We start from the raw sequence: 26,684 nt of genomic DNA, 5'->3' as shown, positions 1-26,684 counted from the left end.
CAATAATTCCATTTCTAGATGATTAAACTCAGTATTTGTGAGTTTGCGTTAAGATCAATACTTCCTAATGCCTAATGTTAATGTTTTTGAAAAATATAATGATCGGTGTGGTGTTTCCTTCACTGATACCATGTACATGACGAAAAAACAAAAAAATATGCGTAGAGTCAGGTTATGTTATCGTTTGAGTTGACTTTGAATGACTGACATTATGACTGAAGTTTTCCGAAATTTGATTGATTAATAATTAAAAGAAAAGTAATTGTGAGATACGATAGTTCTAGACGCCCAGAATCATGATGGTAATATATCCGCGTTTCGTAATTTTACTTGGTGACTCCTTTCATTCAGTCGTAAATCGTTTATCCATGATATGATTCGTGCAGAATTGTTGCGAGCCAAAGAATCGACGGAGAATTGATAGCGGAAGTGATGCCTTCAGAAGACACGATAACAAATAATGTTTTCGAGTTTGAAGAGGTCAGATCTCCCACAGAATTTACTGAAGTCGATTTGTTTTACTCGGAGCCAATGCCTGACTCTCCGATTACGATTACGTCCAATGAGGATACGACAGTAGTAGGTACCAGCAGCAAATCCGTAAGTATTTCGCTCACAACCGAACGCAATGCGGTAGAAGACCATTGTTTACAAATAGAAACGGTTAGCGTAAACGATAAGGATTCAATAGTCGAACCAAACCCTCCATTCGAGTTGACTGACAGGAGAATAGTTGATATAAGTCACGTCCTGAGCAGCATAAAAAAATAGCTTTTCATTCACCTTATGATTGTACGTTAGCCAACATGGAACCTACATCCAAAAGCCGGACAGGATTCATTACCACCATCACATTCAAACGTAAATTTTGTTGCAAGGTCGAATCAATAGTTTCAGAAGATTGTCAGTCAGCCTCTTCCGCCCTGAAATCAGCACTTGCATCTGGAATTGTGTCCACAGGTGGTGGTTTTTCACAACTTACCGAAATTAGCGCCTCTATAAATACACCCTGTGTGGCTAAAAATACTTGGAATAAGTATCATCAAATCGTTAGTGATGCCTATCGTGATATTGCTTTAGAGGAAATGACCAAGGCAGGTAAAGAAGAAGCGCGCTTGGCCCGTGAGACAGGTGATGTCGACAAAGCCGGGTACCCTTGCGTGTCGGTGTTTGTGGATGGGTCTTGGGCCAAACGATCGTATCGAACTAAATATGATTCACTTGCGGGTGTAGCGGCAATAGTGGGGTATAGGACCAAAAAAGTTTTGTTCATTGGGGTTAGAAACAAGTATTGTTCGATGTGCAGTAGGCACACAAATGAGTAAATCACTGCCCCAACATAAGTGTGCTGAAAAATTAGGTGGGTTCTAGTACTTCAATGGAGTCAGATATAATTGTAGAGGGGTTCAAATGTAGCTTAGAAATGCACGGGCTAAAATACAATAAATTGATAGGCGATAGGGATAGCAGTGTCCACCGGAAGATCGTTGATGCGTTGCCGTATGGACCGGAAGGACTAGTCCAAAAAATGTAATGCCGCAACCATTTTCTCCGAAACTATGGAACTCGATTGCGAAATTTTCGTCTGAACCGTAAAGTTGGTACGGTGGTTCTGAGAAACTCTTTGCGCAAAAACTTGAAGCGCCTACGCTATACCGTAACCTCTGCTATCCATCACCGAAAAGCACAAGTACAATTACGCAAGGACATAAAGAACGGTCCAAATCACGTTTTCGGAGATCATCGGTTATGTAAAGATCGCGGATACTTTTGCAACGGTAATCCGAAGCCGGGTGAAGTGAATCTTGTGCAAAACATGAAAACGACTGCTATCTTCTAAGAGATTCTGTCGGCAATGAATCGACTCACTGAGCATGTATCTCGCTTTATATGGGACGTAGACAACAATGTAGCCGAGTTGTATAACGCCTACGTTGCCAAAGCTATAGAGGGCAAGCGTGTCAACTTCACCCTTCGCAATTCGTATGAAGCTAGATGCAAATCTGCCGTAGTGAGGATGAACGCCGGTGTATAATATCATGCGTTAGTGCAAGAAAAATTAGGAATGGGTGGGTCGGGAAAATTCACTGCTAAATACTGTTCGGGAAAATCGCGATCTCTTCAGTCTCGAAAGTCGGCTTTCAAATCAAAATCAAAATCTTTTATCGCCCAGTCAGCTGACACCGACTACGGCCCAGACGCTGCATATCCATCGGAACCGGACATGTCCGCGGAGAAGTTGGCTTCGGCTCAAAAAGGTTTCGTGCAGGCCTTGTACTTGCAGGAACCATTAGTAATCGGGAGGCAAACTAGAGGTCAAAGTACGTCAAACGAATGCTACGATGAACGTAAAAAGCGATTGACTGCTTCGATTTTCGGTGAAATTTTCAAACGGCGGCCACAAACATCGTGTACCAAATTAGTCGAAAGAATTCGCTATACCAATTTCCATAGTAACTCGAGTACACGGTGGAGCATAGAAAAAGAGCCCTTTGCGATCAGTGACTTTGCATCCGAACATGGAGTTTCGGTGAAACTCAGCGGTCTAGTGGTAGACAAGGAGCTACCATTCCTCGCGGCGTCACCTGATGGACTTGTAGGCGAAGATGCGATTTTAGATGCAAAATCTCCCGTATCTGCCAAAGAGTTAATTCCAATGAAGGGCATACAGTAAAAAAAAAAATTAAATTCATGTGTATTGAAAAAGGTAGAGCTAAATTGATAACTTCACACAATTATTTTTATCAGGTTCAAGGTCTTATCCACATTACTAAGAGGAAGTGGTGCAATTTTATCGTTTGGACGCCAAAAGGATTGATCTTCGACAAAATACTTCGTGACGACAATTTTTGGAAAACTAAAATGGAAAACAAATTAGCCGATTTTCTTCACTTCTGTCTTTTACCAGAAATAGTAGATTCGAGACGTGCTCGACAACTCCCAATTCGCGACCCTCCTCAAATACTTGAAGCTCAGAAAACCGCGTGTAGTAAAAACAAAAAATCTTTGAATAAATGGGCTTTTAAGAAAAAGAAAGACGAGTAACAATTCCCTGCGCGTGAAAAAATAACATCGACAAATGACAAATAACAAAACGGACAGACGATACGGGCTTATGTAATTATATTGTATATTGAAACTTTTATTTATAATAACTATTGTGCAATAACCTTCTGTAAATTTATTCTATGTTTCATTTAATCCATACTTGCATGCATTGCCATATTTTTGTTTGCGAAATGTTTATTTGTTAGTTCCAGCTCATTCGAAATTTCACGTGGGTCGGACGTGCTTCACTCTATTCATTTTTCATAATCCTATACTCGAATACATTCCTAAATACTAGGTATATGATATTCGCTTGCTTTCAATGATCAATAATTTTATTTTCAACCATTAATCGGGATAGCTTATTTTTCAATTCGTTCTGTTCCTCAAACGATACCTTGTTACCACGAGAAATAGGTACACGCGATTAAATACATTTGTGCAATATGTTTCTCTGATTCTTCGATCTTCCATCAGTTCCGAACTCACTGCCGCATGTCTATCTTATTGTTTTTATAATCCATTATTTGTTTTTTTCATTACTTATTATTTCATGTATGTGTTTTTACCCGGCATGGTTGGGAGGTTGGGACGGGATAGGGTAGGTCTTTTCATCACAGCGGCCTCCACATAGTGAGACCTGGGTAATTGATAACAATATTATAATGTAATCAATTAGCCAACGGCTGTTCCGCGGAATTTTCCTTTCCATTTTTTAAGTCTATTTGAACGGGTCATGCAACAGATCTCTTGAAAATTAGATACATAATTTTTCATAACTCATCATTTAAAGATTTGCGTAATTTATTATTACTGATGTACTCATAACAATACGTGTATAAATACGTGCCAACCTCCGCTTTAATGTCATAAACCACGAAAACTTTGGTTCCGTTGCAACATTGCCCATACGGCTGACTTTAGAACGCTAAACTACTCGCTGAGACCCAGTCCCGATGGAGTGGGGGGTCTCGGCGTATCAGGGGCACGGACGTAAGTCCCGCCCAGTCTTCCCCTCGGCCGCCTGGCTCGAGCAACGCGAGAAGCCGATTCTCCCGCGCTAGCTCACCAGCTCTCTCTAAACTCTCGCTTCTAACTTCTCAGTCTCTGCAGTCAACTGGTCCACATGACTTTTGAAGCTACTGACGCTCATGTCTTTCAGATTCATTACAGTACAGAATTTTTCCATACTTGAGTGCCCTAGTCCAACGCCGATCATTCCATTAACTGCTTGCCTGTTTATTTTGAAGGGTGGCCTTGTCGAAGTGTCATTGGTTCGTGGACTCATTCATTTTGAGAAGCAGATTTCTTCAAAATTTACATCAGAGTAGTTCAAACCACAAGAAAAATTTGTCACAGTTCGTCAAATCTATCGTTTCAAAAATAGCTTGGCAAACACACTCGCGGGGTATAATTGCTAAACCATAGAATCTTTCATACCTAGATGGTAAGAGTATATGTCACCAATCACTGGTACGAGAGTTAACCGTAATCTTACCAACCGGTGACGGCGCACAGGCAGCCCGTTAACTTCGCGCTCGTTTATATTCAAAAAATAATGGAACGGATCAACGAACTTCGGCAAAAACTGGTACTCAAATGTATTTTGTATCGCTGATCACGAATCAAAAGTCGTATTTTGCAGAATTTCAAAAGCAGACCCATTGTGACAGTTGAAAGTTCAAAAATTTCTTTGTCGGGCCCAAAAACACGTTAAAAACATATTTCAGCAGTGGTAAATTTTTCCCAGGTGGGACACGGTTCGAAGAACGTTTTTCCGTAAAAGACCGACAGTCAATTTTTTGGTCATTTTTGACAAAAATTTCAACGAAGCCTCCCCTTAATTTTTTCTTACTTTTTATACTAGTAGTGGTGATAATATTTAATTTGACGTACCGCATATTATATTTTATTCGCTATTGTGCATAAATTTGTATCATAATATGAGTTTCTTAAAGTACACTCACGTATAGATTAAGCTGCTGAATATTATCGTACCTTTTACCACTTTCTTATTAACAATCTTGTATTCGTTAATACTTGTAACATTTTTCATATTTCTCCGCAATATCGTATTTCTTTGTTAATTTAAGTCCCGCTTATAATCTTTGATCTTATCGGAATAAAGTTTATTTAGTGTATTCTTTTCTCTCGCAACAACCTTTCAAAACCTCTGAGAATCTCTCAGTTTTGCAATCTCTCGTAATTAATAAAATTCCGCTGTGAATTATCTTGAATTTTTATGTATCATAAAATTATTATTTTGACGATCCGTCGATAATTTTCTCGTCAATTGGGTGTCGCAATTTACTTTATTAATTACTTTCTCGTTCATGATACCAGTTTTTGTAACTTCTAAATCAGCGTCAATCTCTCTTGGCGAGTACCGTCGACCGCAAATTTAGTGTTATTATATTGTCACTACTGTTCCGAACTATTGTCAACTCCAACAACTACCGATTCCTAATAAAGTTCCTATAATCTCACTTAAAACGAACAAACTAATAATTGACGTAGCATCATTCTTGGGAGAGTGGGTTCAATCACGTCACTGGGTGACGTTTTGTATTATATCGCTGATACCGGCCTACGTGTAACTTTCTCTGCTGCCATCTTTTGTTAAAAGGTATCGTTCGACTTTATTCTCTCGAAAATCCTACGGACTACTATTGTTGGATATATTAATTGTTATGGACTTGTTTAATAAAATTTAGTTAATTATTGTTAATTCTTGTAAGCTTACTTGGCTGACTCGAAACTTGTAAACTCTATCGACAATATACGACTGATTTAACTGTTCATTTCTTTGACTTGAATTTATCTATTTCTGAATTCAATTATCCCTAGCTGCCTTTAGTGTCAATAAAGAACCGCGCTGTTTTACCGGTCGCATAAAAAAAAAGTACCGCCACCCGAGTTCTCTTTACTGCCTAACCTCGATCTATGCCGCGTAGTTAGGAACAATTGCAAAATCTCTAATATGCAGTACTGACACAATGTGAATGATATCACATGAAATCAGAACTCAAATGTAAAAATGAAGGTACTTCATACACAAATGAAAACGTGGATGAAAGTCGTCCTAATTCTGTAGAAAACTTCGATTATTTAGATCAAACGCTGAATGCCGAACAGATTTTTGAAGCTATGCTTCTCTAGGCTCTCCGGGGTACCTACTTCTCTCACCTGGGGAGTAATTTTCGATAATATTATGCACACGTATACGTGTGAGCGTACCATACGGTGAGCGAAGCCTGCGAGGCCACACGCCAAGAGTGGGGAGGCTCGTCTAAAGAGTAACTCGAGAATAACGTACGCGCACGTATGTAAACATGTACGTAATTAAGATCGACGGTCAACGATCGCGCCAAGTTCACTTAAAACATGTACGCGCGCGAGTCGACGCTCAGACTTTTAGCGCAAGGATAAGGACTTCATAACTGACCTGGTAAAAATATTAGCACACATTTTTCCCCTCTCACGATAAAACACGAAATCTAACAAGTTTTATACGTTCGTAGATTTTAAGAGCTTTCACTCAAGCCCTATATCAATTCGATCGATGCATGGAGAGCCAAAATACACTAAATGTAATATTCCCAACATCATCTAAATCATCGGTTCGATCAAGAATCTTAGGTCTTTTTCAAACCATACGCTTTTTGGTATTGGCTTTTTGAAACGATTCGAGTTTATTTACGGGCCGAATATCGCGAGATTTTCATACGTAATATGAAAAGTAGCGCGGAGGTTTCGCACGAATTCGAATATTATATTAATTTCAAGAATTTCCTGTCTCGTAAATAAAACGGCAGGATTCGGTTTCTGGACTCGGAAGGAAGGTGGAGAATGGTTATTTGTCGATTATTTAATGAACTCCTCGAAGAGGTTGCTACAGTTTGACCGTTTCAACTTGGTATTCGAGATAGCCTCAGAAGTTGTTCCCTCACTCTCATGTGCAATGGCACGAGTGGAATAAACCCATCATCACAGGCCGTATAAACGGTCGAGGGTCAAACTTGATCTGTGTCTGTGAAGCAACACACAGATCGATCGCTATGAGTGATTAACTCGTGATCCGAGAGATTTGTTTCCAGAGAGCAAATCTTTAAATAGTTAAATGTTTCGTTCCCGAGAGGCGGGATGAGAGACAGGATGTGACGTCGTGAATTTATTTTTCTTGTAATGTTTAGGAAATTTGTGGTAATTTAGGAAGGAATAGCTTTTTCTTATTTAGTTTGATAATAATTCGGTTTACCTATGGCAAGACTAAATATTATTGGCGTGTTAGCATGGTCGTCAGAAGGACGACATTTGACGATCCAGAATCGTCGTTGATGAGTTCGTTATTTGGTACTGATAATTATTCGTCTTGCCAATAGTAAGACAGAATATTATTTATGTGATAGCGTGGTAGTCAAATTATCGGGGATTCTACACAAATATACCGTCACCTGTATCAAGGCATCCAGTCGCAATGACAGAGACCCTTTACAGGTTCAAGTGCCCTACCTATGGGTCAGAGAATTGTGAGACGATCACCGTATCTGAGCTATGAGGTCAGACGCAATGCTGTTCTTCATTCAGACACGGCTCCCTGATACCTAAGGACTTTTATTGAAAACAGATGAAATGTTTAATACGTTGAATACCCTCCTTTGATTGAGAGTGGTGTTCGAGGATTCTTGGAGTGACGAGTTCATGTCTCGTGATCGTGGTTTGTGTCGACTTCTGGTTCCTCGTTGAGATGAGATGTTCCGCCAAATAAATGTGCGCCGCGGATGAGTCCTCGCGTTGGACGATGTGGGGTTTTACTCTGATGTATTGTACGATAGATGATAGAATAGATGTCGAGCCACATTTGTGCTTGACTTTTATACCTGCTAGTCGTCTAGTTTCGCGGATTTTGGAAATAGTGATTGGCCGTGTCTCTTGAAGAGAGAGCACGGTAAATCGCGTGATTTGGTTGGTTTATTGGTACGTGGTAGGGTTACCGAGTGTGTCGCAAGATTTGGGCTTGTCACGATAAGCATAATATTTGGGAAGCTCGGGCTGCCCGTCAGGTGCCGGTACGCCGGCAAGGCGTCCCGTCACAATAGATATAGAATCAGTAATAAATACGGTCGCCCAAGTATAAAATGACATACAAATCGCTCAACCCATATAAAATTTATGTGAACGTTTGAACTCTACGGTGATGTCTGGATGGTCACGACAATTTAAATAGCCCTGTTGAAGATGAAATACGAAGCTGATTGACCGCTTCTGAAAATTCGGATTTTTCTCGGCAGCTCGTCACAGAGACATGTTGGCGTATATCTCATGCTGTTCACACGCGATCCAAATCTATCTGTATTTTTTATTCGCATACGTAGTGTTTTTGCTAAGAAATTGAAGAATTGTTGAAATAAATATTAACAAAAAAGTTGCGTGCTGATAGGACTCGACATGGGTCGGCAGCGTGCCAGCCATGAACCTAGCCTACTGCGCCGCACTTACTTGCATGCCAATTATGCACTGTTTAGGTATAGTGTTTTTAGATACTAGTGCGCGAAGGTGGCAATGCCCGCACAAGCGTCAAGGGGTAGCACGAGCCCGAAGACGAACCGTAGACGAGTTGAAGGGCGAGTGTGGCGCATTCACGCTAGGTAGGCATTGCCAACTTTCGCACGTGTATCGAACTCTATTTTTGCTACACCTGTAATGGAAAGTCTGACGATGTCGAGCATGGCAAAGAGTGACAAACTATTCCATCGGTGACGCTAATGCAGCTGTTTACGAAATGCGCAACTGTGGATAAAAGCGCGACCGTCTATCTCGCACACCGCTAGCTATGTGCGAAGGTTTTTTTCTCACACCCCTAGCAATACGCGAAAGTTTTTCCCGCACATGTGTATAAAAGACTACTTTCGGTGCTTGTAAATGGTGCATAAAAATGGACTTTCCATGCAGGTGTTGCGAAAATACATATACCGCACGTGAAACTTGACCTTCGATTTTCTCGGAAACCAAGCCAAACTGGTATAATGTGGGCATATAATATTACGAGACGTATACATAAATACATATAGATAATGGAAAATATAAAAACTCTAAAGGGACGTACAATACATTTCACGAGACGCACACATTCACGGCGATGCGCTCGGGACAGACTAACTCGGCCCCCAACCCTAGTCGTGCGGCTAGGCCGCGCTTTTCGAGTCTCATTAATGGGTGGGGGTTTTTGCGGTCCGGTAATCACGCCGTATTTCTCAGATTCTTAACATGCAATTGAAAGATGCGTCAAATACGAGTGGGTGCTATACTGGTGAAATAGACTTGTAAAATTGATTTTTGAGAAACTTTTACAACCTGTTGGATCACAAAAAAATTTGAGTCGGTATTACTGCTGGCGTAGTGAATAGTTTTATTCTAAATTTTGCTCCATAATTTTATTACATTATCAAATGTCATGTGTAAATCCATTTTCTTTTTTTGCAGGATTCCCTTTCATAAAATCGTAGTTCCTACGGTGGACACAGCTCGATATGATTACATAGTGAGCATGCTGTTATCGCACGGGTTTCCTGTGCTCCTTGTTGGTCCGGTGGGCACAGGGAAAACATCAACCGCTCAATCTGTACTTGAAGCCTTAAACCCAAGAAAGTATTCGTTGTTGACCATCAATATGTCTGCGCAAACTACTTCTAACAATGTCCAGGTACGATAACATAACTTTTGCTGGATAAATTACATCGCTATGTACGCAAATCACGAAGTTTTAGCTAGTGATCAGAGTGAATAACTGAGTAAACTGGTTTTTATTGAAAGAAGAAATGCGCTCCACGCTTCCTTTTCGTCGAAGTATTGTGGCCCGATGTACAATAGCTTTTGGAGAATCACAAATCATTCAAAGTCTAACTCATTCTAGCCTTCGAGTTGGTACAGCAGCCTTTTAGATTTTAATCAGATTTTTCACCATATATTTTGCATTCACAACGACGTCACTTTCAAATTCTTGCCAATGATCAATTATGTATATCACAAGTATTGATCTTACCTTTTTGCGTCTATCTTGTGTTTTGACTTCACAAAATGCTCTGAAGCAAAAATTTCTGCCAAGGACCATCTGAATAATAATTCTATTCATGTTGAGTCAGAGCTATCAATAAGACCTATATGTAATCTCGCCAGAGCTGTCGATATTTTCACAGAATCGTATGTACCTATGTGCCAATAAACTGAGCGGAAGCTGTTACTATAAAATCTGTCAAATATGCGCTGTCGGTAACTTCTGTCTGTCATCTGAACCGCAACGTCATGCACATGGTGATGTTTGTTTTATGCCGTTTCCAGCTTTACGGATTACAATTGTTAAATTTCTAACAGTGTATTCAATTTCTAATTTTGCTTAAGACAACTTCTATTTACAGAGGAACATTTTTAACACCGTAGCTGATGTTGAATTCTTCTGTAATCAAATAATATAAACAGTCAGATGTTAAGGCTGAAGAATTGGAATGAAATCGAAAAATGTTAATGGCTAATATTGTCAAACCCTAGGAAATGTAGCCTTAATTAACTAAGCGGAGTGGATTGGAGAAAGAAATTTTCGACACGTTGTTTAGTATGAAACGGAACAGAAGATATATATAACATTTTTAGATCACAGGATAATCTCTAGATCGATACATAAACGTTGTATTTTGTTAGAAGTACACCCAAAAGAGTACGTTACGTTTTACCGCCATCGTATTGGCGCCGGACTCTTTGGAGAGGGCCAAAACGGCTTGCAACAGTCACCTTGCGGATTTTGCGTACCGGATAGTGGGTTGTGGTTTCAATTATGCAACTGTCATGCCGAATTTGTTCTAATCTTTCGGGAGCCGCGGTCACCTTCCTCGTTTTTCGTACTCACATGTGTTTTATGGTTTCGGGAGGCCGAACGTATTCTAATCTTTCGGGAGCCACTGTCGTGTGGAGGCCGAACTTATTCTACTTTTTCGGATGCCGCAGTCACCTTCCGCGTTTTTCGTATTCGCGTGTGTGTTGTGGTTTATTCCAACCGTTGGACTGCGACAGTCATTTTCAACTTATTAGTATGTTATTGTTTGTTGTCAGCGTTTGACGCGAAGACGTCCGGCACCGAAATGTATGGCGCCAAAACGTACAGCGCCAAAACGTCCGGTGCCGAAGCGACCGACGCCAAAACGTTGGCGCCAAAACGTCCTGCTCCGACACTCAACACCAGAGAGGATAGCTTATTTGCTAACGCTCGTAACATTCGTGATCGTGGAAGAGCAAGCAAGTCGCAAAATCCTTTTATGATCGACTGTGTATACTTTTCCTGCGCAAGCATACTAAATACGTGCAACACGTCTATAAAAACTCGTGATTTCTGAACCAGACATCACAAGTAGTGTGTCTGCGTGGATTCTAGACAACCATTACACTTGTTGAACGCGATGGTATTGCCAACCACGACAGTAATCATGATTATCAATATATCGATAATAATCATAAAGAAATCAAATATTCAAGTGAATTGAAATATATATATACATATATATATATATATATATATATATATATATATATTTCAATTCACTATATATATATATGTAAGTTTGTGGCCTGGTCATCCAAACTTATCCATGAAAAACAATAAACACGCCGAACGGATTACGGAAAGGATAACTAAGAGTGAACACCGCGGAGCCCTCGCCTCGGGAGAGAGGGGAGTGGGTGACAGGCGCTCGGGACATCCACTAGCGTTATAGTGAATGCTCCGCAATATATATTGTTTATATTATTCATGTAATCATTTATGATCGGTGGGAATATAATGTTATAGTATCGTTTCTACATCAACCCAAGTCGTTGGGACTCTGGAATTATTATTTCCGCAACCCTTTTAAGTTATAAGTTTACCCGTTTAAGTCACGCTCGAAATCGTAAATGCGCTATACCTCGGCAATATGCTCGGTAGCTCAGTACCGCGGAGAGGGTTGGGGTAATTCTTGGGTAGAGAGAGAGATGTGACACACGCAATGCCAACACGTTATTTCACCATGTGAACATCAAATCCAAACAGTATGTATTTTCCGCCAACGATATTACAAACCAAAGAAAAATATAAAACAAAATAATATTTCAGACGTCGCTCATTGCGATTCAAAATATAAAACGGAAAATAATAATTCTACAGTCGCTCTTCGCGATTCAAAATGCTATACAAGAGTAATAATATATCTTAATTCGCTATTCGCAATTCATATTTAAGGACTTCGATTTAACAAAAGAAAAAAAATAATGTAACTGAGAAGAAGAAAAAAAAATGACTAAATCTAGCCGGCTTCTAATGCCTACTTACGCTAGTCGCTGCTTTGACGATAACAATAACTCAAAACTAAAAACAAAATTTGGCTCGACGTGCTCACCGCGACCGTCCTCTACTAACTACTAACAATAAACCACTCGACAAAAACTAAACCGAAATCACAATCGATGCGCTAACCGCGATCGGTAATAAATCTATAAAATGCCTTATGCCTACGGGCGCTAATCGCCACTTCACTACTAAACAATGATTCAAAAACCCAAACAAAGAATGTAACTCGACGCGCTAACCGCGACCGTCCTCTACCAACTAACTTATTATCACGCACCCGAGCTCAACTTTCTCCGCGACGTCGTACCACGATTCGCGAGTTCGAACGCTCCCCCTTTGACGACTCGCGAGCTACTCGAGAAGTTACGCTGTATTGTAATTGATTCGACGTGACCCAGTGTAACGGAATTTGATTACATTCGAATTGCAGCAGTTTTGTCGCGACTCAAACTCGGGACTCTACTCGACTTTCTCGGTCACTCAACAGTGGCTCTACCTTAGAACGCGCAACTCAGGCTGCGGTAACCAAATGAAAGAATCGGCAAACGAATTTCGAGGATTTTTCGACACGCAAATTATAAACGGCTATTCTTTCTCGGACAAGCCCTCGCTCAATTGCTCTCGAAATTCGATCGCGACAATATCAGCAACGCTTACCGCTCCACATCCAGTGAACGAATTCGCCGACCCCTCGTGACGGTTACCGGTCATCGTCCTCGCAACGAAACAATTTCCTTCACAGGCGCAAAACGAACTTTCAACTCGACCTCGAAACTATGCAACCACCTTTCTCAATCGCCAGAACTAGAGTGATCTCAGATGGCCGATCGGCCGCAACGCCGATCTCGTCACGCTAATCCTTCGTGACGTCATCACCCTAAGAATGCGCAATAATCGATCTGTCATTGATTTCGGAGATTGCGCAACTTAACGCGCACCTGTCGTCGTTTCGCGGCGCAGAACTTAACGCTAGTTTGCGATGTCGCCTTCCGCGCATCTCTATGGTGTTCAGGGGTTGGGCGGGGTGGTACTTCCTCGTCGCTAGCCGGTCTCTCGCGGCTGCCTTGGTCAGGTGTAGGCGGGGTGAGCTGGGAAGCTGCGGCGCGCCGGCCGCCAGCGGGAATCGCGTCCGCCTTGGATTCCCGCGCTGCAGGGATCTGCGTTGGCTCCGCCTCCGCAGCCTCGGAATCCTTCCTGCAAGATCTTCGCGGTTTCGCCTCGCCTCGAAATATCCTCGGCGTCGGAGTTGGTCGCTGGCCCGTGACCGGTGTACTCAAAAAAAAAATAAAAACAAAAGCCTGCAATATCTTAATCATAATTCGCTATTGCGTCCCTGTCGAAGCTCGGATGCGTGACTCCAGTTCTGGCGCTCGTCTATTATTCCTTCGCGGCCCGATCTCAGAAACCCTTATCCCTGGATTCCGCCCAAGGTTCAGGGAGTACCTTGTAACGGGTATGCCTAACAGAAATGCCACGTTACAGTATACAAATTGTGAATTTGCTTCATTATTTTTCATATGATTCTACAACCTAAAGAAAGCACTCATAATTTTTTTCAGATTTTTCGACACAACCATTCTTTTTTAAAAAATGTTACAAACATCACTAATGTTTTGTATACATACAAAATAAGAAAACTTATTCCTCTAATAAAATATTCAAAAAATACAAGAAATCAATTCTCCACTCTAAACTATGGCTCAAAATGTTTGTTTTGGGACCCAGAAATTGTGTGAATTTTTGAAAAAAAAAAATAAAATGTTTTTTTTAGGACCATAACAGGGTTTGTAACATTTTTTTAACCCTTCAGGACATGGGTTATGAGATTTTCTCTCATGCTCAACGTAGATCTCAAATATCTTTTAAAATTCAAATGGAAAGACTACTTGAAAATTTTTGTATCTTCCTATAATTTAGTTTTCTAGATACACATTCACTAAAAACTGTTTTTTTTTAAATCAAAATTGCGAAAAAAAATAATTTTTTGGAGAACATGAGATTTTTTCTCATGGCCAGAGTATTAAAGGGTGAGAGATTTTAGCTTTCGTTTCTTTTCGGCCTAGTTCGGGTCGTTCCGTAGTATGCTTCCGCCATACTTGTTTACATGATACATGTACCTAAAGAATAATTGTGCAATGTTGTGCTGTGTTATCTGCTTTTAAAAATGTAAAATTTATTATTTAATTGTTGATATTCATTAAATGAATATTATTAAGAGGACTGTTAATCTTGAAAAATAAAATAACTACTACTTTTAATTTCAAGTAACACAACAAAATGATAATTATTAATAATATTTGTTTCTATTATTTTTTTTTTTAATTGATATTACTTTAATAATAAATTTGAGCAATTATTTTACCTTAAAAAACATTGAAAATTATAAATAAATGATATTTTCTTAAGAAAGCTGTATTTAAAATATACTGAGCGCATGCGCAGAAGCCATGAGATTTTTTCTCATGGCCAGAGTAAATAATGGCAGTCAAAACACCCATGTCCTGAAGGGTTAAAAAGAATGGTTCGGACGAAACATCTGAAAAAAATGGTGAGTGCTTTCTTTAGGTTGTAGAATCATATGAAAAATAATGAATCAAATTGGCGGGGGTCAGGGAAAATGACCTCTCAGTTGGCACGGAATACCTTATATATATTATGATGATTCAAAAAGAAATCTTTTTTTTTTTTAAACAGGCTCAAAAGTTTCGTTTGGGTGTAAAAAATTACTGTGAAAAAATGAGCCCTTAATATTAATTATTTTCGCTTCTTCTGATTTTCATACCTTTCAAACGACCAATCGACTAAAAAAGCGCCATTCTGATCTTTGTAGCGAATTTAACGTTCTACAAAAAAGGTCTGTAAACATTTTTTGATTAGTCCACTCGTTTAAAAGTTATTAAAGATCAAAGTTGAATTTTTAAAAAATTTGAAACTTACCAACGACGTTGCTGAACATAGAGTCATATTAATTGAAGAATATAACTCCTGCCTAACTAAAGATGAACAACAGTTGCAATATTTATTACAGGTTGTTCGCGACCATCGACAACGTTTTCCCAATAATATAAATTTTGCAAGTCAAATTCTGCGAAGAAATTCTTTGAAAGCATCATATTTATTTGATTCAACAAAAAGAAATCATTGGTCAACATTCATCAGAAGTCCAATTCATGTTTGACAAAAAATTTGATCCTCATTTTGACAATGAAACCAACAGTTTTGGTGTAATACACAAAACTCAATCAAATTTTGATTATAAGTCATGCTTACGGTAAGTCATCTCTCGACATCCGAAACATTTGGTATACTAACGTGATATGCATCATCTTTTTGAACACATATTCTCTCACCGAAATCTCAAGTGCAACGCTTTCAGTATAATCACACCCATGTACTCAGTATATTATGATTTTAATTAAATATCGTCTGCAAATGACTGCAGGGGTTGTAGTCTTGATATTTCTAACCACAATACAAGTATTGATACGTTGTATGTACTGTGCATAACCCTTGCACCGTGGTGGGATCTATATTGCCAGTTACCGCATAAAATATGACTTTTGTACATCTAAACGATTATCTGATTACAACTGCGATGCAAATTATTGATAGGTTGCCTAGAAACAGGATCCGACCGACTTACGCTGCAACCATGAAGACTGGAGGTAAGGAGTCCGAACGCATATGGGCAAGTATTGAAAACGTGGTAGCCAAAAGTGGAGAAAATTATTGAGTTAAAAATTCAGCCACGAGCGCTCGTGTTCCTAAGATAGGACGTGAAATCTATCGTTCGTATTGTTCGGAACATAGTGAAGGGAGCATAGTGAAATCATTATCGATTATTATTTGGCGTATGTTTATTGCATTCTTGTCGGACATCATGTTTTTGCATAATTGCAAAAAGATAAGTCTTCCTGAGGTAAGTCATAAGATTATTTTTTATTTATTCGGCGACCAGCACTCACAAATTTCGATAACCGACTAGAGTCGAGTTGTCCGTATGTTGACTATGTCTTTTATAATTATTTATTATTGTTATTTATTATGTCCCATTTGTTTAGATTTTTTATTTCACGGTCTAAACAAAAATTTAAAAACAAATACAGAACCTAAAAAACTGCAGAAGGGAGAAAGGCCTTGACCCGACGTATTCTTCAGTTCGATACAGTTCGATATAGCGTTCTCTCTCTTCTCAGTCTCTCTCTGTTGCCCGTCTTAGCGGCAGCAGCACCCCTATCGGACTTAGCGCTGAAAATTTTCTCCACCTTCATAGACCACGTTCCCAGTACAGCATTCGGTCTCCTTACCTCTAGTCTTCATTGCTGCAACAGCCATCTGTCGAATTTTATCTGCATAGGTTACGTAATCATCGATCACGCGTCACCAACTGACCACATAGCAATACTTGTGTTTAACTCAATTTTAAAATGATTTAAGCTGTTGTGTTTTACAGTAAATTGTATGTTGAATTCTACATTCGAAAATTTAAAGTTTTAAAATTTGTCAGAACCCATCTTTCTGCATGTAAGGGTTACGTAGCAAAAAACAAACAACATGCAAGAGACATTAAATAACTCGGGTATATAACCAAACGCGGGTTGGAAACGTACAGTATCTCAAAGGTTTCCAAAAAAGTGTTGCCCTACAAAAACCACTCTACCTTAAAATAAAATCAGTCATGACTGATCAGAAAAATGAGGTAAATATTTGAACCGCCAAAATCATTAAAACACACTTGAACTTATCTACATTCTATCAATAGAGACATTTATATGCCCCCAAAAAGCACCTCTGCTGCATAAATTTCAAAAATTTCTCCATCGGCCAACTTTGGTCGTATCGGGCTGAAATTTGCAGGATCATCTCCTTTTCTAGCAAACTTTCGAAGAAAAAATTAGTATCAAAATTTCTGAGCCAACTGTGCACACTTTCGTCGAAAAATAATGGATCTACCCATACATATGATTATAGATAGTTTTGGGTAATATTAACTATAAATGTGATACCATGACATAATTAGAAAAATCAATCTAAAATATCTACAAAGATATATTCATATGTGGTGACACTTTTTTGTGAAACACTGTTTTAAGGATTATTTAACGCACATCCCGATGTGTAATACTGCGAAAACTCACCCGGGGTACGTGTGACCGTAATGTTGCGGAAAAACCAACTCACAATATATGTTCAGTTAAGCTAACTAGTTAAGTTAATTTCGTTCCTTTTCCTTTCTTATCTATGCAACGTGTGTGTCATAAGCTACAAATACCGTCAATGAGTACAATTACCGCAATATATCGCCAACGAGGATCACTGTCGCCACGAGGGACGATGAGGACCATCGTCACCGTCGGACCTGGGACTTGTTGCAAGGAAGCCAGGGTCATACGAGCGCTCAAGCGAATGCAACTCCACTCCGACGTAGACATAAATGCCTCTCTTGAGTCCGTGTACAAGGTCAGTACCTGAAAACATGGAATGACTTTTGGAGAGAGAAGACTTCTCGGCCAGGTGCTGGTTTATCGCAACCTATATCGCAGTGCCGCTAGATGCATAGATAACGGCGTATAAGGCCATACGTAAAGCTACAGTAGTACCCTCTCTTAACGAAGACTTACCGGCCCGGTGTCGAACTACCACACGACCTTCTTCGTACCGTTTCGACGAACCACAAACGCAATACCTACGACCAGGATAGTAAAGCTATGCCATAAAAAAGCTGTCTTGGTGAAACCATAAGTGCATGGGAGACGAAGACTTGATGACCTTCGAACTTCCAAAACAACCGATCGTGCAAGGGGTACCAGCAGCGAGACATTGGAGCAGAATCTTTCCCTGAGCGCATCGCACCTCGTTACCGCTTCGCGCAAGTAACACACCTTATTTTACTGCAATCACAAAGGATCACGCTAAGCAGAATCCGCAAGAAGTATGTGACCGTTTAAAGCACTTACCGTAGATGGAGGATCACATGACGTCACGACAGTCACCGGGAGTAGTAGAGATACGCCGGTTCTGGAAAACAAAATGGTGGCGTAGCGACAGCGTATCCCGATTCCTTACCGACAGTCATCATGTTACCACGGCGATGTTAACGCTTACCCACGATATTGCTCCGGTTTAAGCGTAAACATAGATGGCGCCACCAGTATTTTCACCCGATTTTACCGACAGACAGTTTGACAATGAATTATTTGCTCAGTCGGATGAGCAGCCATTTTGATTTTTGCTTAGTCAGATGAGGGGTCATTCCGACTATTGCTTAGTCGGATGAGCAGCCATTTTGATTTTTTCACCGTCGGATGAGCAGACATTACACATTTTTTTATTGTAAGACGGTCAACATCTTACCGACGAAATTGTTATCTCCGATCTTACCGACAGTTTGGTGTTACCGGGTGTTACGGCAGGTTTGTCGTATGTAGCGTCACCTCCATCGCATTATCGGTCGATCGATATTCCATCGATCGACTCTGCGTGATGTTTCCAATGCTTGCCGCAAGATGCTAACTTTTTCATTTATCATGTGGTCGGGTGAACGTTTCAAAATAAGGGTTGGATGCTTTGAATATTCGTTTATTTTATTCTATTTTTTGCTCAAAGTTCCCATCATACCCGTTAGAGTATGCCCCCAGAAGTCTATGTAGACCTGTCTGGGACAAGGGAAGAGATGGATTAGCGCCCATCATTATGCGGCTGCAGCTATTTTAAGATGCTCAATAGAAAGACCCGCATTCGTACAAGGCGGCAAGGAGAAAATGCAGAAAACCTTCCCGGGTCATTGTGGCCCCTCTTAGTGGGAGGGGGGAGAGCGCGAGAGAGAGAGGGGGAAAGAGAAAAGGAGAGAGAGAGAAGGGGGGGGGAGAATAGAATAGAATAGAATAGAACAAATTTTATTATACTAGGGTAGCGAACCCAGAAGTATAAATTAACAGCCCAATAGCATAGAAATACAAATTTAAAACTTAAAATAAACTTAAATCTAATGTACTTGAAAATTAACTTAAATCTAATGTACAAGCGAGTAAGTAGGTAGAGTACGGACGAGATTACAGAAGAGCTTATTTATTAATTAATATTACTAAGACTAAAAGAAAACTGAGAAAGGAAAGAAAAAAAAAAAAAGAAAAGAAAAGAAAGCTAATGTCCTTGAATAATGTATTCGAAAACAAGGGCCTTAAAGGTTCCGATTGACGTTGCCTCACGTATAGCGGGAGGAAGAGAATTCCAGAATCTAGTGGCCGAGACCAACGTCGATTTCTGGTATGCCGAAGTCCTACATGACGGTATGGCGAGGTCGGAGGGGGGTTCTCGGGATGAGTGAGCCCGCGGGGATTTGGCGGAGCGCAGCTTCAATTGGGCCGCGAAGCGTGGAGGAACACCCAACTTCAGGGCGCGAAACACAAAAAGACCGAGGAAATAGTGCCGACGTTGGGGACGTGAAAGCCATCCCACTAATAGTTGCGAACCCAGACACTAAAGTAGGCTACCTTAAACGCATCGATTTAGGCAACAATGTTCTATGTGGTGAAGCGTTAGTTGAAAACCAGAACGGCATCGCTTACTCGTACGCGTTCAATTGTAACGAATCTGCCGTAGAGATATGACTCCCAACAGTAACCCTAGACGACTTCGACGAGCCACTGAGTACAGTCATGCCCAACGCTACATTCACTGCACCGAGTAACCACCACAGCGATGCCCGCGCCAAAACCCTTGTTTCGCACCCAAGCCCTCTCCTTAGTAATTCATTAATTCTTTCTACCGCCAAGCGTACATCGCGACCGACTAATAATCCCCCCCCCCCCCCCTCCCTGCCCCATCCAGTGCACTGACCTCGCGCAACCGCAATCCGATCCTCCTATCGCTGACGAAAGTACACCCTGTCCCGGTGCCGCAGCAGTGCTCTTGACCTACAGTGAGTCAGAAAGATTGGACGTCCGTAAGAGCAGCTTACATCTTGATCATTTGAATGACACCGAAAAACAATCTATATTTGACCTCGTAACAGAATTTAATCATCTCTTTTATCTCCCAGGTGATAAATTAGGCCATACCAAATTATCTCATCACACTATCCCCACGACGGACAATACGCCTATTCATACCAAACAATACCGTTTTCCCAAAATTCACAAAGACGAAATCAAATCCCAAGTTGATCAACTACTCAAGCAAAATCTTATTAAACATTCCTCATCTCCGTATAATTCCCCGGTGTGGATCGTTCCAAAAAAACCGGATAGTGACGGCAATAAACGATGGCGTATGGTAATCGACTACAGAAAACTTGACGAAAAAACAGTCGGCGACGCATACCCCGTGCCCGATATCACGGAAATCCTTGACCAGTTTGGCTCAGCTAAATACTTTTCCACATTCGACCTTGCTTCCGGGTTCGACCAAATTCCCATGCATCCGGATCACAGCACGAAAACTGCATTTTCGACATCTAGAGGCCATTATGAATTCTCTCGTATGCCCTTTGGACTAAAGAACGCCCCCGTCACGTTTCAAAGGCTCATGGATCAAGTCCTCCTAGGCCTACAAGGCAACGAGATGTTCGTATATTTAGATGACATAGTTATCTACGCTCGAAACTTGCAAGAACATGAAATTGAATTTCGGAAATTAATGAAGCGACTAACCGCTGCTGGTTTAACTCTACAGCCAGACAAGTGCGAATTCCTGCGCAAGGAAATTGTTTACCTCGGACACCTCATAACTGAGTCAGGAGTAAAACCTGACCCTGGTAAATTAATAGCAGTAAAAGAGTATCCTGTCCCCAAAAGTCCCAAAAATGTTAGACAGTTCCTTGGCCTTTTAGGTTACTAGCGAAGATTTGTTCCTAATTTTGGAAAAATTGCTAAATGCCTTAACAATTTAACGAAGAAGGATACCCCTTTCATGTGGATGTCTGAACACTAATCCGCCTTCGAAACCTTACGCGATTGTTTATGCAAAGAACCAATTCTACAACACCCGGACTTCAGCAAACCATTTGCGCTCACTACATACGCGTCAAAATTCGCGGTAGGTGCAGTTCTCAGTCAAGATAAAGACGGTGCCAACCTACCGGTAGCACACGCGTCCCGAGCCCTCAAGCCCGCTGAATTAAACTACTCGGTACCCGATAAAGAATTCTTAGCCGCCTACTGAAGTATGAATCACTTCCGCCCCTACATCTATGGTCAGAAGTTCACTTTAATAACAGACCACGAGCCACTCAAATGGGTAAAAAGCGTCAAAAAGCCTAATTCCCGTTTATTACGGTGGAGCTTAGAACTGGCAGAGTATAACTTCGATAAGAAAGACAAGTCCGGAAAATCTAATACCAACGCTGATGCTCTGTCTAAGAACGCACTGCCCGACATCGCTCAAATTCTTGCTATAGATACAAAACGCCCCCGTCCAACGACTGAAGCCTCTAGCGATAGATCAAAAAAACGCAGTAAAAAGACTCATCAGTACCCAAGACGCCCTAGACAGACCACAGACGAGACCACGAACCCAACTCCGCTGAAACACCCTAAAATCTCACAACCCTGTAAGATGATATACTCCTCTGATTTCTCTGATCTCTCCGACGATGAGTTCAGCGATAAAGAAACCTCGTTGCTCCTCACACCCCCCCGCTTTACTCCGGCGCCGATCCCAGTACATCGCCAACCTAAACGCCACCGCGAAACAAATTCTTCAGCAAATGCTGGGTCTCATAAAAGACCATACCTGAGCTATTTTTCAGATTCTTCCCTGAGCTCGGATGACTTACAGACCCCAGAAACTGAATCAGGAACTGATGACTTTGGTCCGTCCACCGATTTACCGGGCACTTCTTACAGCGATTTCCTCATAGAAAGCGAAACTTTTCCTCTTATGCGTAATAGACGTATCAAAGAAATAAAAGCTGACCTATTACAGCAAAAGGATAACTTGGCTCATTGCATATCCGCTGACTGCCAAATGTCAAAAGGAATCGCTTTAGAACTGACAGAACGTAAATTCATAAATCGCGAACAACTTAGAGAATTCAACCCGACTGTGACTGACGTTATTTCTGTAGTCCATGGAAACCGAAAAATTTATAACTTAGTTACAAAGCCCAAATACAGTGACAGACCTTTGCCAAACGTTTTTTTTGACACCTTGGTTAACTTTAGGAAAACCTTGCAAGAAGATGGCGTAACATCTGTCTCGATACCATTGATAGGTTGCGGACTCGACAAATTATAATGGAGCACGGTACGCAAAATGATCCATTATGTTTTTAAAAATTCGAAAATAAGTATCACCGTTTGCCGCCTTGACTCTCCGCTTCCTGCCACCAGGCGCCCCTGCATTAGACCCCCACCCGCTTATATTAACCTCCCTGACCCCTTCCCTTCCACATCTGGATTACCCCCCACCGCCATCTGCGAAAGAAATCTAAACGTCCGACTAAACCTGCAGCACCTCGTCCGATTCCACCTCCACTCCCACCCACTGACGTCATTCATCATGCCCCCCCTGTCGGGCCTCCGCGTCTTGCTAGGAGATACCCCCCCCCCCCTCCGCTACTTACAGACCGACGAACCCTTCCTTACACTCCTGTTCCCCTCCCCCCTCACCACTCCCGCCCACCTCTGATAACGACGACAGTTCCGACTTGCTCACGGACACTGAATACTATGCGTGCACTCAACAATTCGACTCCCATATGGAAATTATTGACCATAACCATGACAGTGCTCTCAACACTAACGATGATTAAATTAATGACCCTTACTGTTTCGCATATTTTATTGACAACTTGGACGACATTCCAGTATCAGACAATGTCAAAGATACCAATGATGGACTTTTGATGCTCAAAACCAACTATGCGCACTTCATATCGACAGACTGCGCTTGGATCAAGGGTATACCAGCCCAACTTGCCGACGAGAATATCGTTGACCCAAAAATAGTAATGAGGCCTCTTCCGCGAAAATTTGATATCACTGAATCTAAGCACAATAGTCGACGTATTTTCACCCTAGTATTGAAAACAAAAGGCTCAGATAAAAGTAAACCATACAATATCTTGAAGCTATTGTCCAAACTGAAAACGGCTTTAGCCGATTCAAACCTCAAGTCTCTTGCCCTCCTGATAACCGATGACAGCTTAGACGCTCTCGATCCTCGCGTTATCCGAAAACTTCTATCCTATATTTTCGCAGACTTAGGAATTCAAATCATGCTTTGTCGAAACACGAATGTCATCCCAGACGAATGTTTACGAAAAGAAATAATCAGAGAATGCCACGAACCGTTGGTCGGCGGTCATCAAGGTGTTACTAAAATATACAACCGCATTAGACAAAAGTATTTTTGGCCCCGTATGAAAGAACAAATCCAAGATTCCATAAGAACTTGCGAGAGTTGCCGAAGAAAAAAATTGGTCAGAGTAAAAACCAAATTGTCAATGATGATAACGGACACGCCTGCCGATGCATTCGACAAAGTGGCATTAGATATTGGTGGACCTCTTCCACTCACTGAATCAAACAACAAATATCTCTTGACGATACAATGCAATTTGACAAAATTCTTGGACGCCATCCCTTTACCTGATGCCACCGCAAAAACGATAGGCGCAGCATTCGCAAAAGAATACATTACACGTTACGGTGCTCCTCGAGCAATACTTACAGACTAAGGACAGAATTTCATGAGCACAGTCATCAATCAACTTTGTGAACTTTTCAAAATTAAGCAAATACGAACCACAGCTTACCGCCCACAGTCTAACGGATCTCTAGAACGCAGTCACCTTGTTCTCACTGAGCACATCAAACACTACACGGAAGCTGGTAAAGACTGGGACGATTACATCCGCTTTGCAATTGTTTGTTATAACACCGCAAAGCACGAAGGTACTAACTTCACCCTCCATCAACTAATTTTTGGCGCTCAAGCCAGACTCCCAACAGACGCGAACCCTGCCAGCGCGTATACCCGTTCCTACGATTCCTTCCTTCTAGATTTCATCGTTAATCTATCCAGCATACGAAAACACGCCGCGTCCAACCTACAACAAGCAAAGCATCGTTCCAAGACGTATCACGACCGTCATGTCAACAGCCAAAATTTCGAAGCAGGTCAAAAGGTCTATCTACTGAATGAGACCCGATCCAAATTCGACGACCATTATAAAGGAGTGTATACGATTAAGCGTATAATTGACAATATTAACGCTGAAATTTGGATTACACCCCGATAAACTAAAATCGTACATTTCAATAAATTGAAATTGGCACACTTAACCGACTAATTGACCTGGACCGACGCTTGAACGAATACGAACTTGACCTGCCCAGCTTAGTAGACGCTATCCTCTTCGCCCAAAAAGGTATCGTCCACCCTAAAATTCTATCACCAGAACAAATTATTTCCAGCCTTAAACATATCCCTCACCCGCGTCGTACAAGACCCCAAATTCCTACGCGCCATGCCATCCACCACCCGCACCCAGAAATAATACCATTTCTCGATGACCTGCCTCCTCGCTCTTCGTCGCTGCTCCGGACCCAATCGGAAATTGAAATGCCAGAACTAGGCATATCTCAGCCGCGTAAATTGCTTCCGGAGCGAAGCCCTAACGATAGCTCCGAACCACTCGAAGTCTGGCGCTAAGCCCTCCGCTATTAGCAATCATATTCTTTCATTGCCTTATTCTGCCCGTAATAATCTGCAGCCATAATATAATCATCAGCATGTGGCATAAGTTTCGTTTATAATATACTCAATATCTATCATATATACCACCACATTTATAAGATGTCATTCAGAAAAACTTTGTTCAAATGTATACTAACCCACTTAAACGCGCACTAACATCTAGGCGCTATATTTTGAGACTCTTCTTTGTAATATTCTGTAAGTGAGTCAGTACGATAAGATGTCATTTAGAAATTTTTTTTATTTAAATGTATACTAACCCACTTAAACGCGCACTAATATCTATGCGCTAGATTTTGGGACCGTTCTTTGTAATATTCTGTAAGTGAGTCAGTACGTTTCATGGCATTCCACTTCCTTCCGAACAACCTATTCTGTACCCTCACCGAATGTTCTTCCCCAAGGGGGGGCATGTCACGTCCTCCAGACTTCTTATTCCTTTCCCACACTCTTAGTTACCTTACGCTCTGTAGTCTACTCTTATCGTCCGCGAGTTAGCGGATTCTTTTGTAACTCGCGGCTAGCTTGCCTTCTACATCCCGCTAAACTTGGCAGATCCATTCTAGCGCTCAAGCAAGACACCTATCCCTCTAAACCAAGACCTAACCTTTTTCCTTCGAGCGACTCCATTGCATTGACTACTAATAAACAATCATATACTTCAAATCGTATACCTTCCCTGATACCGACCCTTTTCTATTCCATTCACTTCCTGCATTCGAATTTTGAAACTTCGATCTGTTGAATATCGTATTGTTGGCGAAACGTCTCTGCTTCATAAAGGATCCCCTGGGTGTCAAATGCATATATTTACAACGGTTCTATGCCCTCAGTTCTGTCATACGGCTAGTTTATTCTGGGGTTGCAGCAGATCCTCCAAGGTCTGGTGCCTGTTTGCCCAGGTATCAGTTGCATATTATCGTCGTACAAGCTCGGCGTCAATTTTTCCCGTACAATGGAGCTAGCTTTGTGTTTTGTTTTCTCATTGTCTTTTTTTTTTTTTTTTTACTACGTATTAAACACTGTGGGGTGGGTCAACTCTTGGTAAGACCCTCAGACGGTTCGTATAATCATTAAACGTGATGTTATTTATCGTTGCACTTTTGGCATCCTTGACACGTTTGCTTACTTTGATGGTGAATGTGCTCAGTTTTACTTGTATCCCCGATGAATTCGGTCATAATTTTTTCATCGTTCCCATCCCACATCAGAACGCGAGGTGTGAAATGCTCGAGACAAAATAGGTAAAATCTTGATGATCCTTGTAAAGCTTTATAGGATATTCGGATATCTATCGGTTCAGGATGTAACCGATCGGTGGATCGTCCGAGTGAGTTGATATATCGATAGGATAATGCCACCACTCGAACGAACCGTATAGATTGTTTACGTCAAAATACATGGGATACGATTCCACGTTAATAGGATCAACACCTTTCCCCATAAACCTGTTATTGGCCCGAGTGTGTCGATTAGAATATTGTAAATTCACTACCGTGTATTTGAGCATAGCGTCGAAAGCAAGTCCCGGCACCATGTAGTAGTGCAACGGATCTAAATC

At 41.1% G+C, this 26,684-nt stretch overlaps 1 protein-coding gene across 1 annotated transcript in view; it reads left to right on the top strand.

Moving 5' to 3' along the window:
- The window catches only part of LOC124308425 (dynein axonemal heavy chain 2), a 618,723-nt gene that overhangs the window by 385,412 nt on the left and 206,627 nt on the right, over positions 1 to 26,684 (top strand). Inside the window, exons 23-24 of the mRNA XM_046771133.1 lie at positions 9,329 to 9,343; positions 9,532 to 9,751. Coding sequence (XP_046627089.1) covers positions 9,329 to 9,343; positions 9,532 to 9,751 — 235 coding nt within the window. The remainder of the gene's footprint in view (positions 1 to 9,328; positions 9,344 to 9,531; positions 9,752 to 26,684) is intronic.

The sequence above is a fragment of the Neodiprion virginianus genome, chromosome 7, assembly GCF_021901495.1.
Source record: "Neodiprion virginianus isolate iyNeoVirg1 chromosome 7, iyNeoVirg1.1, whole genome shotgun sequence".
In the NCBI taxonomy this organism is placed as follows: domain Eukaryota; kingdom Metazoa; phylum Arthropoda; class Insecta; order Hymenoptera; family Diprionidae; genus Neodiprion; species Neodiprion virginianus.
Note: the sequence above shows the minus strand (reverse complement) of the source record. Positions and strands in the feature narration are given on the sequence as shown.